The sequence below is a fragment of the Silurus aristotelis genome (assembly GCF_946808225.1).
Source record: "Silurus aristotelis genome assembly, chromosome: 12".
Taxonomy (NCBI): domain Eukaryota; kingdom Metazoa; phylum Chordata; class Actinopteri; order Siluriformes; family Siluridae; genus Silurus; species Silurus aristotelis.
In genome coordinates, this window is record NC_139585.1 from 15,244,293 (window position 1) to 15,257,118 (window position 12,826).

Genomic DNA, 12,826 nt, shown 5'->3' on the forward strand with positions numbered 1-12,826 from the left:
CACTGGAGCTAAGTGGAACCATCGGCGGAACTCTTGGGCTGAGCGCTCAGAGGAACTGAAGGTGCAGACGTGAAGATCTGCCATTGTCATCCCGAACATCCCCAGGAGTTGCCTGATGAAATCGCCGTAAGAACCAAAATCGCCTCCCTCAGCGCTCCACAGCCTGCTGGCTCTAGAGAGAGCATCTCCAGACAGGAGGGAAATACAAAAGGCGAGCTTGGCCTGCTCAGTGGGGAATTGGGATGACTGCACATCCACGTATCTGCCAACGCTCCGTAGGAATCCTCGCCACTCGGCTAGGTAATCCACTGGGCTCTCGAAGGGGCGTGGCGCAGCCGCGCTTGCATGCTCCAGAGTCGGCGAGCGCGAGAAGCGGCAGCAAGCGTCCGGGTAAAAACCTGAAGCGGAGTTTAGCTGCCGATCTATCGCAGTAGGCGATTCTGTTTTCGGTTTCGGTTTTTATCGGACCTTCTTTCAATCTACGGACCACGAATCGGAAGCGGGAGTAGCTCTATCATGTTTTTAAACAGAGCACAACACAGATTTAGAGAGTGTACGAACCGTAACGCGGGTTGAGTCCGTAAAGCCGGTATAATCCTCGAAACAGGTACAATTCACAGGGAAGGAATATAATCCATGGCACATAAGTAATCCACGGAATCCACGGTTACGAGTGAGATGGAAATGGAGGCTTATATGGGGAATCGGACACCTGTCTCTTGTTAATGCCGGAAGCGGGAGCATTAGAATTCTCTTTTTTTACTTTGTAATTTTGGGGTACTGAGTGTAGAGAAAAAATTTAATTTGAATGATTGTAGTATCAGCCTGCAACATTAAACACAAGCTTCTCTTTTCATTTCTCTTTTCATCTCTTTCCATAATTAATTTATTTATGCCTCTGGGAAATGTATTTTGCAGTTTGTCTATTTTGAGATTGCCAATTAATAGAGGACCAATGCTTAAAGTGCTTATTAAATTGTAGTTATTATATAGTTTTACCCCACATCACACTTTTACATATATTGCTTTATTGTCACATTTTAATAAAGAAAATCTTATTAAACACTGATCCTCATACACAAGCTTCTTTTTTTATTTGCACTTAAGCATTTATTAAGCATGTCGATGTAAAAAGCAAAATAGAGTTCAAAGGGCTGATTCCAAGTAAACATGCACGCATGTAAACCTGGCCTTTGACCTACAGGATAGAAGTCCGGTATATTTCCAAAAATCATCCACTTTTTGTAATGCTATTTTCAATGTCTTTTCTTATGGCCCATTCGGAATAAATGTAGAAACAAATGTTGTGCAGTCTTTCAGGGAGTTTTTGAAGGTTAGATGTGATATCTATGAAGGATAGGTTTATTATTATCTTATTATAATAAGACCCAGACCCTCTTTAAACACTAAGCTTCATTTTTTTGACCAACGTTTTATTAATAATATTAAGGGTTCTATAGCATCTAATGTAAAAAGCAAATATTAGTTAAAACAGCTGTAGTCCTGACTATTGACCTACAAGAGATAAGTCTCTCATAGCACATATTATATTGATTTCGAAAAATGATCCGGTAAACTCACATGGGGAACAATATAAGAAAATACCCATGTCTAAATGTACACCTGATTTATATTATCTATATACAAGTACAAGTGTACATTGAAGACTACAATCAGACTAGAAAGAATGTGTGATGGTGAAGGGGCACAAGGTTGGACATGAATCCATGAAAAAATCAATGCATTAAGCTAATGTTTAACAGGTGGGGAGGAGAGACCTGTATGCATGATTCCTCCATCCAGGAGTCGGAATGATTTTTGCCTACTGTTTTATGACTGTGGTGAACTCTCTCCTGTAATCCGGTGACAGTGCTGGCAGTGCCATGCTTCGAATATTGTTGCTAATGCTGAGCCTGCAAACCCTTACCCAGGCAGCAGCAGAAGAAAGTGAGGTATGTAGCAAATATTAAAACACTTTCCTAAAATTTAAGTGTACATTAAACAGATGTTAATGAAGAATGAAGAAAACTAATTCTGAGAATTGACTAAGGGATTGCTAACTAATGTATATGTATAAAGGACACTTACAGCTATATCACACACTGACCCACACCACTCACTATACGACATTGGGTTTAGTCTTTTGGTATTTCTTTGGATCAGCCAAAATTATTCACACATAAATTGAATATGAATGAATTAATGAATAAAGAAGAAACTGTTGAATATTGAAATTATGTATTCTTTCAGGCACATGTATTGAAGATTGTAGATGTTATAGCTGAAGGTGAGGTTTATTATTATTTTTATTTTATATCTCATTCCATTGTCCTTATGTACCTTTCTTACCTAAACCTTTTTTGGAAATTGTTTTAGATCCAACACCAGCAGCTAATAATACATTAGATGACTACTATGAAGAAACTTCTACTAATAATCAAACTGATAACAATTCCGAATGGTTGTATCAATTCATTGAAGAGACAGGTAACAATTATGCAGGATCTTATTGTGCCATTTGTAACGACAATTCAGACGAATCAGAAAAGGTAGGTACAGTTTGTGAATGGAAAACTCGTAATGAACAATAACAAAGACGATTTTCTTGTTAAAAATATACTTCTGATGAGAATTTAATAATGAGTTTATTTCTTTCACAAAAGCCCTTAAAGTGATTAAAAAGAAACATGCAATGAATCTTTTGTCCTTTATAGAAAAATATCATTTATCGAATAAACCATAGCCCTATTTATTGCTATCCTTTTTTAAATATATTATTATTAATATTATTATTATTATTATTATTATTATTATTATTATTATTAATTGTATTTTTTTAAATCTATTTTTCCCTCTTTGCCCTAAATTTATCTGTATATATTTGTATTTTCATGCACCTGTTCTGTGTATTGTAATGTAAATTGTACTTGTTATTACACGATGTTTGTATATGGCTAATTTTATATATATATATATATATATATATATATATATATATATATATATATATATATATATATATATATATATATATATATATAACAAAAAAGGCTGTTGTATTTCCTGTATATCTTGAATGACAGGTGTCTTTTCCAAAGATCAGTAAGTGTTTCATTCACAAACTGTACTTATCTTTTCCGTTTTGTCTGAATTGTCGTTGTGTTTTCAGATTTGTTAATGTGTTTGCGGATTTGTTATTTTGTTTTTGGATTTGTTATTTTGCGTTTGCATTTGTTATTTTGTTATCGGGTTTGTTAGTGTTTTCCAATTTGTTAATTTGTTTTCTGAATTGTTAATGTGTTTTGCACTTCTCGGCTACCGTATGATGCACTGCAAATCAATCTGCATGCAAAAATATTTTGTAAAACAAGTAAACATTTATTTATTAAGATATATAGAATATAATGGTATTTTATCTCTTTCTCCCACCCTCTTGCTGTCATTCAGATGAATGTGATCCAAATCCCTGTTACAACAATGGTGTATGTACAAATGATGGTGAAGGCGATTTCAAATGCGAATGTCCCCTTCCTTTTAAGGGAAAACGCTGTCAAACTGGTTAGAGGCTATTTTCTTACTATTCACTTTTTTTTTTTTAAGTTCTTGGTGCATTCGTTTATTATGGGTTTCTCTGTTTTTCAGTTATAAATGTGTGTAAGCATGCCAAATGTGGCCGTGGCGAATGTGTTATTATTGACGATAAGCCATTTTTTGAGTGCAAGTGTTTTGCCCCCTTCCAGCCTCCCAACTGCAGGAGACGTAAGTGTGAACAATGTTCCTCAATGACAGGAAACAAGCAGTTTATATAACAGTGCTTACACAGTTAATTTAATATTTTTTAAATTAACTTTTATTCATTAAAATATTTAACTAAAAAGCTAAATTAATTTTGCTGCTTAAAATTGTGTTTATTTTCTGGTTTTGTAAAAGTCTTTATGTTGTTCTGTTTCAGCCTCAGCATGTAATCCTAATCCTTGTTTAAATGGTGGAACATGTGTAAAGGGTCATACAAGGGCTAGTTTCTACTGCAGTTGTCCTGAAAACTACAGAGGAAAGTTCTGCCAAGTTGGTAATGTATCCTATTATTATTTACTTTTAATTGCTCTTAAAATTTATTTACTATATTGTTTATCAATACACTGCTGATTAACAGTATTTGCCTAAGGTTCTGATGATTGCTATGAGGGAGATGGGGCATCCTACAGAGGTTTTGTCAGTGAAACAGAAGATGGACATGATTGTCTGCATTGGAACTCTCACCTTATTGCAGCTGGTATTTTTGAGGATAGTGCGAATACAGAGGAAGAAGAAGAAGAAGAAGAGGAGGATGATGGAATAGGACAACATAACTATTGCAGGTCAGATATGTGTGTGTGTGTGTGTGTGTGTGTGTGTGTGTGTGTGTGTGTGTGTGTGTGTGTGTGTGTGCACGCATGTGCACGTGTGTAAATAAAAAAATAACTAAAAATGTAATAAATCTGATACATTTCCTTCCTAGCATTAATAGGAAGCTACATCTTAACAAAATAATCCATGTATTAACACAAGAAGAAAATCTATATTGTTTGTCAACATACTTGTTGTGATTCAATAAATCAATTCAAAGATTAAACATGGCACAATCTATAATATCATGTCATCATTATTAACATTGAAAACTCCAACCCTTACACAAATCATAATGACCAACACTGGCTACATTACAGTAACAAAAACTGCCACTGACAGCTCTACAGCAGAATTAGCTAAAGCAATTATGTAACTTACCTTTAGAAAAACTGCAGGTGATGATAGAAGTTTACATTTACTTTTTTAGAATGAAGTCCTTTCATTCGTTGCAGAATTGTTTTTTTTTTGCAGAGTTTAGCTTGTGTATCTCGTTATTCGTGCAGGACCTTACAAAGAGAGTAAGGTTCATTGTTTATCTTAAATGCTTAAATAAATCTTGCTGAGTTGTAAAACTAAATGTTTTTAGAGTTGTGCATGCCTTTGGGCAAACTCCAAATGGGACTTTTTTAGAGGACATTTTAGTCAATGTAGGACTAGATCCCACTTTAAATACAAACAAATTGACTCTATTTAACTAATTATGTGACTGAAAATGGCTACACCAGATATAATTTAGCGGTTTTTAAAGCATGTGATTTAATCCATACGCAATCACAAAGATTAATTTATTTCATTTAATTTTGAAAAGTTTCACACATCCACCGCCCCCCCCCCCCCCCTAATCCATGGCATATTAGTTTTTTTTTAATGTGTACCAGGTTGTAACTTAAATAATGTGGAAAATATCAAGTGGATGAGTACATTGTCACTGTAAATGTATATGAATTGGACATTCTTTAATAAAGAAACCCAGATGGAGAGAGCCAGCCTTGGTGTTTCATCAGATACAATAACACATTAAGCTGGGACATCTGTAATGTCACACGCTGCCCTGAACCAGGTACACATCCTTTTTTTTCCTTCTGTCCATCCTCTTCTACTAACCACACACCCAGTTATAACAACATTCTTAATTTTCTTATAGATGTAACACCAACTGAAGCAACAACCAATGAATTCACCACATCTGCTCCAGAAGAAGAGTTCTCAGTGTGTGGAAAGCTATGGCCAGGAAGGGTCGCTCCTAGAATCTTTGGTGGAAGGAAAGCGAAACCTGGAACTCATCCCTGGCAAGTTTCTTTGCAGGGGCGCTCCAGACATAGCGCCAATGATTTCCGTCACTTTTGTGGGGGAATCCTCCTAAACTCATGCTGGGTCCTCACGGCTGCTCACTGTTTGTAAGTGATGTTTGCAGTAGCTGTGTTGAAGATTGTACTAAGAAAAATTTAAATCCTATATAGCAATTAACAAATTTACATGAATGATGGAAATAAATGTGTGTGTGTGTGTGTGTGTGTGTGTGTATTAACAGACACAGCACAGTTGAGATGCAGGTGGTTCTGGGTGGGGTGGACCTGGAAAAGCATGAGGCTGCAGATCAGACTTTGGCAGTGGAAAAATATATAAAGCATCATAACTACACAGACATTGACGATATCCAGTACAATGACATAGGTCATTTAACTAATTCATCGCAAAGTCACATATTCCAATTTTAATACATAGTATTTTAATATCATTCCATATTTTTATATCAGGATCCTTAAATATGAGCATATAAAATCTTTGAAGATTTTCTTCATGTATCTATTATCTAGTAACAAACCTGGTTATATCACTTCTGAATTAACAAAGAAGCCGTTCATTTTGTTTGTTTTAATAAATATCAGCCCTGCTCAAACTGAAGGCTATGTCTGAAGATGGACATTGTGCCAGAGAGACCAAGTTTGTTAGAGCTGCCTGTTTACCAACTGGGCCCCTTCCTGATGGGATGGAATGCACAATATCAGGCTATGGAGTCACTGAGAAGGGTAAGGCTTTTCTTTCCATCCCCTTACCTCTTATTTGCTTAATTGTGACCTTTATTCATTTACACTTTCTTTCTACTTTAAGATGAGAGTGGTTCCAGTCAGCTGCTAGACACAAAAGTCCTCCTGATTAACCAGGACCGTTGCAAGGCTCCTAATGTTCTTGGTAATGTGCTGGATGAGGGCATGCTCTGTGCTGGACGAATGCAAGGAGGTGTTGATGCTTGCCAGGTGTGTATTTTATATGAGGATGTGACTAGACCAGAAAAAAAAAAATCAGTGTGCATAAAAGTAATGTAGGTGTATGTAAATTAATTGGATTATTTTTTTTCATTTACTGTATTACTTCCCTTACTTTCAAATTACTATGATTTTATTCTAATAATTACAATGAATTGCAAATGTATCTCTTCATGAACAAGGATTGTTATTCTGAACCTTAACATTGGTTCAAGGATACAATAGCAAAAAATGAGTGCCATATTGTAATCTCAAGGGGAGTGTTGATGTGCAATAAAGTAGCATATAAAAAGGAATATTACTGTACAGTAGATCTTTTGCATGTAAAGGAGCATTGGAAGATTGTTTTTCAATCAATAACATTATTTGAATAGAACATACTGCTGTATTAAATTTAATATGTGGGCAGTTTTAGGAATAGTGGTTAATCCAAAATGAATGCATGGATATTATTGTTATTGTTCATTTGTTATTGTTACTAAGAAAGTCTCTTTTTAATTGCTTTTTTTCTGTTTAAAGGGAGATTCTGGGGGTCCACTCATCTGTAGGCAGAATGGCACAAATTTTATCTACGGTGTAGTGAGCTGGGGTGACGGCTGTGGAAAGAAGAATAAACCTGGTGTTTATGCCCGTGTCACCAAATTTATTGACTGGATCAGTGAAAATATGCGTTCTACATAAAGTGGGGATATACTTTGATGTGACAATGACATTTTATCCAGCTTTCATAAAACTTGTCAAGCAGTAAGTAATGAAATTATGTTTAGATTCTCAACATCGGGATTATAAACTCTCCACAAGCCAATAATTCGGATTTCTATTCCATTACTATACAATGTTGACAAGAATTAAAAATGAGAAGTTTTATTCATTAAGACAGCACACTGAAACCTATTTTTAGCAGCTACTATTTATCTCTATCAGTATTCAGGTACTCACTAGGGACCATATTCTAGATTAAGTGTACACAGTAAGGATTATCAGTATTGTGTATCCATTTGAAAAACTGTCTTGGATGTATAAAATAAAACTGGCAACCTTAGAGGCGTGTTATATGTTATATGACATGTAGATGTGGCGGTGCCGACTCGTAATTTGTACCGGCTACGCCACCCGGGGGCTATTTCCGGGACTGCCCTCAAACTTATGGCACACAGGTTCGTCACGACTGGGTCAGGTATCAGACCAGAGTTGAGTGAATAACAAACTTTATTTAAAATGAATCCGACTTTTATTCACTTCATCCAATAGTAAAAACAGAAAAGAAAAGACAAACACTTCAGGGTGGGAGAAGGCCTGATGTCCTAAGCAGAGAGCACACAGGGTCCTAAGCAGAGAGCACACACGTGCACACACGCACCTCACTGAACACTGCACTCCGATCGGGTAAGGAACCCACCACCACAAGATGCTAATCTGCTGCCACTGGCCACCCCACTCCTGAAGGCAAAATAGAAGACAAAAGTAATTTAAAACAAATTAAAACAAGCATCGCATTACAACAGCCTGGCTCTCGACACAGTCAACAGCCCAAAAACTGCTCGTTACTTGATTCGTACAGAGGCACATGAACAGAGGAAAGGCACTTAACAGATCACAAAAGAAATTAGAAAAATCACTACACTTAAAACAAAAAGATCATTATACCACAAATAAAAAAAAAAAAAAATAGAAATCAAAAGAAAGATTCCCATTAAAGTAGGGAAACCTCAAACCGATAAGGTTAGGAAAATAAAAGAATAAAACTAATGCAAAAAATAAATGATTAAATCACAACACAAAGAATCAGGTAATGACTACCCTGTAACACGCCACTTCTAAATCAGTTACTCACACTACCGTTGGAAATAAGCACATGCCCCCGGTCCAGCTGAGCCTGCAGGTAGTTAAATGCTGCAACAAGAGCAGCAAAATGTTAATCAGCTAGTGCCAAATGGAAGTAACACGGAGCTCCAGAGAACAGGAACGTAAATTAACAATGTCCAGCTGAACCCAGCGAAGCAGACAACGCAGAGCGAAGCAGGCAAAGCAGAGCACAGATGTAGCGCGGAGCAGCTGCAGTCGGAAAAAGCAGACAGTCAAGCCAACATCAAAGCAGTGTAAACAATGCACATAGCGCAGGAAAGCCACACAGCAAGCGAAAAGCCCACTACAGCAACCCACTGTAACGTCCCTTGCACATTAAACCGCACCTTAAATAGGGAAAACACTTTAATCAGCTGATTGTTAAAGCCCCTATATCGTTAATAATAGTCATCCTCAACACATACCTGTACGACGACTCACGGATGCAGACGTTTATTAAGCACGTCTCTCTAAACACTTAGCGGCTTCCCCATAAAGCTCCTCAGTCCACCCTTAAATGAAATAATTTCATAAAGACCCAGTGTGATAGACCATAATATTACAAAACATTCACTGCCAACAGCTCCTACATTGCCACTATCCGCACGTAAGCCTGGCAGTACGGCGGCTCGCTCGCGGACAAAGAGGAAACGCACCCACAACACAACCCGAAACGACTTTATAGGCAGGTAAATGAGCATAATCAGCCTCAGCCAATTTAGTAATGTTTGCCAATTTAGTGCAAAACTGTTCAACTGTTCAAATACTGTATATATATATATATATATATATATATATATATATATATATATATATATATATATATATATATATATATATATATATATATATATATATATACATATTCATTCATTTTCTTCCGCTTATCCGTAATTCGGGTCGCGGGGGCAGCAGTCTAAGCAGGCCCCCGCCTTCGACTGCTGCCCAATCCTCACAGCACCGTCCCTTACGGTCCCTCCTGCAGGTGGTGAGCCCACGGGAAGGCGGCCCCACGTCACTCCGACGTCACGGACCTTGATATTTCCCTCGTAAGGGACCTTATATATATATATATATATATATATATATATATATATATATATATATATATATATATATATATATATATATATATATATATATATATATATATATATATTCCATCTTCTTAGTTTCTAAATTATACCATGCTTCTTTTTTTATCTTTATCCTGTCCATATGGGATATTCTCAGCAGCAGGAAGTGGTTTTCAAGCGATATATTATGGTTATGACTAATGCATATACAATGACCAGTAAAAATGTTATGTGTACATTTATTGGAAAAGTAAAAAAAAAAGTTATGGGCAAACTTACATTAATCGTATTTAACATCATGGCTAGAATGCGGTTCAACTAACAGCCAGCTGTGCTTACACAAATCAGTATTTTATTTTATTTTATTTGATTTGATTTCATTTTAGCACTATAAAAAGTTATGTACCAGCTGGTTCAGAGCCATTTTTTTCTAACAACCATCACCCTACTGAACTCTAAACTACACTACTAGGACAAATATTGCTGACTAATGCTTTACTGTTTGATTTTTGTATAATTATAACTGTATATAATTGTAAATTCATAGCCTATTCTTGGTTATCTTCAAACATCTACATGCTTTTACCGGTATGTCATCTGGTCCAACCGACTATCCACTCTTCATCCTCTTAATCACTGCTCTCACTTCCTCCTTACTAATCCTATCCACTTCCTGCTTCACCATCTCCACACCATCCAACCTTCTCTTTCTCTCATTTTCCTCGTTCATCAGCTGCTCAAAATATTCCCTCCATCTTCTCAACACACTCTCCTCACTAGTCAACACATTTCCATCTCCACCCTCAATAGCTCTAACTTGTAGCACATCCTTCTCAGCTTGGTTCCTCTGCCTTGCCGATCGGTACAAATCCTTTTCTCCTTCCTTAGTGTCCAACCTCTTATACAGCTCCTCATATGCCTTTTCCTTGGCTTTCGCCACATCCCTCTTCACCTGCTGCCGCATCTCCTTGTACTCCTGCTTACTTTTCTCATCACTCTGTCGATCCCACTTCTGTTTTGCCAACCTCTTTCTCCTTATGCTCTTCTGCACTTCCTCATTCCACCACCATGTCTCTTTGTCTTCCTTTCTATTTCCAGATGTCACACCAAGTATCTTCCTAGCTGTCTCCCTCATCACTTCTGCAGTAGTTGCCCAATCATCCAGAACCTCTTCACCACCACCGAGCCCCTGTCTTCCCTCTTCCCTGAACTTCATACTACAGTCTTTCTCCTTCAGTTTTCACAATCTAATTCTTCGTTCGGTCCTCATTTTCCTCTTCTTCTTCTTCTTCACCTCCAAAACCATCCTACAGACCACCATCCAATGTCTAGCTACACTGTCCCCTGCCAACACCTTACAGTCTCCAATCTCCTTCAGGTTGCAACTCCTACATAGAACATAGTCCACCTGTGTGCATCTTGCTCCACTTTCATACGTCCTCCTATGATCCTCCTTCTTGTTAAAATAAGTGTTCTCCACTGCCATTGCCATCCTTTTAGAAAAATCAACCACCATCTGCCCTTCCACATTCCTTTCCTTAAAGCCATACCTACCCATCACCTCCTCATCACCTCTGTTCCTTTCACCTACATGCCCATTAAAGTCTTCCCCAATCACCAATCGTTCAATATTAGGTAACTCGATCTAACTCACTCCAGAATTTTTCCTTCTCCATCTCACAGCCCACTTGTGGAGCATAAGCACTGATGACATTTATCGTCACCCCTTCAACTTTCAGCTTCACGTTCATCACCCTATCAGAAACTCTTTTTATCTCCACTACACTCTTACTGTACTCTTCCTTCAGTATCACCCCTACACCATTTCTCTTTCCATCCACACCATGATAGAACAGTTTAAACACACCTCCAATGCTTCTGGCCATACTCCATTTCCACTTAGTCTCCTGAAAACACAACATATCTACCTTCCTCCTTTCCATCATATCAGCTACCTCTATCCCTTTATCAGTCATAGTACCAACATCTAATGTACCAACCCAAACCTCCATTCTCCTACACTTCTCTTTTTTTCCTGCCATCTCTGTAGATGTCTTTCTCCTCTCCTTCTCCTCCTTCGGCCAACAGTAGCCCAATTTTTACCGGTACCCTGTTGACTAAAAATATCTGTGGTGGTCGTTGGTAACCTTCCTTGACCGATCCGGTATAAAATTCTGATTCGCGATCCGCATATTCGATTTGGCACATGTTTTACACTGGATGCCCTTCCTAACGCAACCCTTCCCATTTATCCGTGCTTGGGGCCAGCACTAAGTGTGCACTGGCTTGTGCAACCCTAATGGCTGAGTTCACTAGGGACCATATTTATTATTGAATTAAATGTGCAAAGAAGTTATTTAATCAGTATATGAAATATACATAAAAAAAATTATGTCTTGGATATTTCTACAGAAAAATAACTCTGGCAACCACAGAGGTGTGAAATAAATCGATTACATTTGCGTAAAAATAAAGTTGCACCAAGAAATCAGCCGTTTATCTCTTTTTATGTGTAAACATTGACTTTTGCTGTGTAATTTGGACTTAATTGACCAACTCTGTTTAATAAAGCCGTTAAAGAAAACAGTAGTCTCAAGGTAAGAGCGATGACCTTTTTCTTTGCGCATATGGCCTTGCTTAATCAGTAATTAACAGTTTTTGTAGCTTCCCAGAAAAGGTCAAATAGAGTGAGGCTCCTTATAAATGTGCATTGAACAACAGTGGCTAAGGTGTTCCACATTATTTATCAAAAATTAAGATCATACTCAATATCCCGTTTTACAGGGAAGACACATACAAACAAAAACAGAGAACCTGTATATAAGTTAAAATAAAGTACCGTTCAATTAAATTCAAAAACAAATAATCCACATTTAAATATACTTAAGTAACCATGTGTCTAATAAAAATGTTCTTCCTCTTCTACTATTTAGGGCAAGTTTCCTAACTTTTTCTATGGTTCCCTAAAATCTCCATGAAAAAAAGAATGTTGTTTGTTTTTCCACTTTTTTTATATGTGTATTGTTTATTATGTTGCTCATCTGTGAAGTGATTTTATGGAACCTGAAATGAAATATGAGTTGAAGTTGAAATTGCAACTGAATTACAGTTACATATACAGTTATAAATATACCATAATAAAAATACCATAAGTACTACAGGTTGGACTATTTTTTGGTGGGCAGTAGAAGATTTTATGGTCTGTTTAGGTCAAAGTGCTGATTTAAAGTAAATACACTGTTGCAGGCA

The 12,826-nt window shown here is 37.0% G+C and overlaps 1 protein-coding gene across 1 annotated transcript in view; it reads left to right on the plus strand.

Moving 5' to 3' along the window:
* The window catches only part of habp2 (hyaluronan binding protein 2), a 19,699-nt gene continuing 6,873 nt past the window's right edge, over window positions 1–12,826 (plus strand). Inside the window, exons 1-14 of the mRNA XM_083557401.1 lie at window positions 1–1,952; window positions 2,251–2,287; window positions 2,377–2,487; window positions 3,448–3,558; window positions 3,643–3,759; window positions 3,953–4,069; window positions 4,166–4,358; window positions 5,355–5,449; window positions 5,534–5,786; window positions 5,921–6,063; window positions 6,279–6,419; window positions 6,502–6,647; window positions 7,176–7,335; window positions 7,729–7,813. Of these exons, the coding sequence (XP_083413527.1) occupies window positions 1,884–1,952; window positions 2,251–2,287; window positions 2,377–2,487; window positions 3,448–3,558; window positions 3,643–3,759; window positions 3,953–4,069; window positions 4,166–4,358; window positions 5,355–5,449; window positions 5,534–5,786; window positions 5,921–6,063; window positions 6,279–6,419; window positions 6,502–6,647; window positions 7,176–7,335; window positions 7,729–7,813 (1,778 nt within the window). The 5' untranslated portion in view covers window positions 1–1,883. The remainder of the gene's footprint in view (window positions 1,953–2,250; window positions 2,288–2,376; window positions 2,488–3,447; window positions 3,559–3,642; window positions 3,760–3,952; window positions 4,070–4,165; window positions 4,359–5,354; window positions 5,450–5,533; window positions 5,787–5,920; window positions 6,064–6,278; window positions 6,420–6,501; window positions 6,648–7,175; window positions 7,336–7,728; window positions 7,814–12,826) is intronic.